Source organism: Lagopus leucura, unplaced genomic scaffold (assembly GCF_019238085.1).
Source record: "Lagopus leucura isolate 7727_CA_CO unplaced genomic scaffold, USGS_WTPT01 34134-0_obj-0_obj, whole genome shotgun sequence".
Taxonomy (NCBI): Eukaryota; Metazoa; Chordata; class Aves; order Galliformes; family Phasianidae; genus Lagopus; species Lagopus leucura.
Window position 1 is genome coordinate 1 of NW_024965046.1, and position 2409 is coordinate 2409.

General features: G+C 65.9%; 1 protein-coding gene across 1 annotated transcript; it reads left to right on the forward strand.

Annotated features, from left to right (window-relative positions):
* Window positions 1-1450: 1450 nt before the first annotated feature.
* Window positions 1451-2354, forward strand: LOC122191952 (interleukin enhancer-binding factor 3-like; the record flags this gene model as incomplete). The annotated part of the gene is made up of 2 exons (XM_042892370.1): window positions 1451-1523; window positions 2118-2354. Coding segments are annotated over exons 1-2 (310 nt in total), but the record flags the coding sequence as incomplete, so codon positions are not given.
* Between the last annotated feature and the right edge of the window lie 55 nt (window positions 2355-2409).

Here is a 2409-nt window from a genome sequence, read left to right on the forward strand (position 1 = left end):
GGTTTTGGGGTCGGTTTCGGGGTCGGTTTTGGTCTCTCTTTGCCGTTGGAGCCGGCAGCTTTGGGTGGGGACCCCCGAGAGCCCCCCGGCGCTGGTCTTTGAAGGAGCCTCCAGGGGGGGGACAGGAGCAGAGCGGCCTGCGCTCGTTGTGGCGCCTTGCGCCCCTCCGCCATCTAATGCCTCTCTCTGCTCTGTCTCCCCCTCTTGTAGGTGACTTTTTCACAGACTGCTCCGGCTTTCATGATTTTGGGGCTCCATAGACGTCCCAAAGCGCTGCGCAAACACGCGGCCCCCCAACCAACTCCGCCCAACCCTCCCAGCCCCGCCGAGCCCCAAAGATCCCCCCGTTTCCTCCAGCCCCCAAAGCGTCGGTGGCCCCGCGCCGTCGCCGCCCAGCAGCAGCTCTGCCCCACGGACGGGGCTCTGCTCCTCCCGCCCCCATCCGGCGTTTTGTTTTTGTGGCGCGGATCCCTTGCAGCCTTTCGGCCCCACGCCGGCATCGCCATGCGGACGCGGAGCGTTTTAACGGCCCCTAAATTCCCAAACGTCTCCGTTCCCAGCGGGTTTTGTATCGATTTGAGCCTTTTAATAAACGCCGGGCGTTGGGTCCGTGCCTCTGCGCCGCGGGAAGACCTGGGGGTGCCGAGCGCCGCGGGGCTCGTTAGCGCTGCCTAACGATAATTAACTGCTGGCGGCGGCGGGAGCGCGGTGCTTTCAGCGGTTCTCTGTGCGGACCCACGGCCGGGTGATGGGAGCCGGGGGGGGGGGCACGTGGGGGGCGGATGGGGGGTTGGGGGTCCTCAGAGCGCAGCTCTGCCCCCGCTCGGCTCCTCGGCCTTTGGGGGCCCTTTGGTGCCCTGCTGCAGAACTGCGCAGCTCTGCCCTCGGCTGTGGCTGGGCTGCAATGAGCGCTGCGAGACCCCGCAAAAACCCCAGAGCCCCCAGCAAGGAGCCCCAACCCCAGAGCCTCAGCCCAAAGGCTGCAACCCTTGGACTCCAACCCACGGCCCCAACCCACGTCCTTGAGATCATGGGCTCCAACCCACAGCTCCAACCCAAAGCCCCCCTTGGGCCCAATCCCAAGAGCCCCAGCCGAGGCCCCCGACCCCCAGCTGCCGTTGCTGGCGGAGCAGCAGCTGAGGCTTTGCGCTGCGTCCCCTCGGTGACATCGGGTGCTGCTGAGCACCCACATCCCCAGAGCTCGGCATGGGGGGCTGCTGGTGCGGCAGTGGGGCTGTTGGCTTCGTTCCTCGTTAGGTAACGAGGTTCCTCCTCATCAGTGCGGCCGCGCTCGGCTGCCGGCTGTGCCGGAGGGCGGCTGTCTGTCCATAAAGCGTTTCGGTGCTGCCGCCGTGGGGCCGGGGGCGCAGCGGAGCTCTGGGAGCCCTGGGGGTCGTGTGGGGGGTTGGACGTGGGGGGCTGTGGGTCCATCAGCGGGGGCTGTTCTGCGATGGCTTCGGCTGAGCGGCTCCTGGTGGCCCCGGCCCGTTTCAGCCGCTCTCTGGCGGCTCCTTTCCCACTCGGTTCGGTGCTGCAGGAGATGCAGGGATGCTCCTGTGCCTCCTCTCCATTGTGGGCCGTTCTCTGATGGGTTCCATCTCCTTTGGGCCGTTCTCTGATGGGCTCCATCTCCTTTGGGCCGTTCTCTGATGGGTTCCATCTCCTTTGGGCCATTCTCTGATGGGTTCCCCCCGGTTTGGCCGGTTCTGTGCTGGTTCCATCCAACCCGCTCCTTTCCGCGATGCCTTCCGTCCCTCCTGGGCGGCTCTGTGTTGGGTTCAGTCCCATGTGGGATTTTCTGTGATGGTTCCGCCCCGTTTGTGAGGTTCTTTTGGGTTCCCCCCAACTCGTGCTGTTCTCTGGCGTTTCGTTTCCAAGTCAGCCGATCCTTGGACGCGTTCTGCCTTCGTGCCCCGTTCTGTTTTCCATCCTGTGCTCCATTCTATGTTCCATCTTGCCCCCATCCTGCTCCCCATCCTGCCCCCATCCTGCCCCCATCCTGCCCCCATCCTGCCCCCATCCTGCCCCCCATCCTCAGCCCCCCATCCTCAGCCCCCCATCCTGCCCTCCATGCTGCCCCCATCCTGCACCCCCCCTGATGCCCCCTCTCCCCCCAGGCCAGTTCTACAGCAATGGAGGCCACTCCAACGCGGGCGGCGGCGGCTCCTCGGGCTTCGGCTCCTACTACCAGGGTGGCGATGGCTACAGCTCGCCCGCGGCGCCCAAACACGGCGGCAAGAAGCAGCAGCACGGCGGGCAGCAGAAGTCCTACGGCTCAGGGTACCAGAGCCACCAGGGCCAGCAGCAGCAGAACTACAGCCAGAACCAGTACGGCAGCTACGGCGGGCCGCAGGGCAAGCAGAAGGGCTACAGCCACGGGCAGAGCAGCTACTCGTCCTACTCCAACTC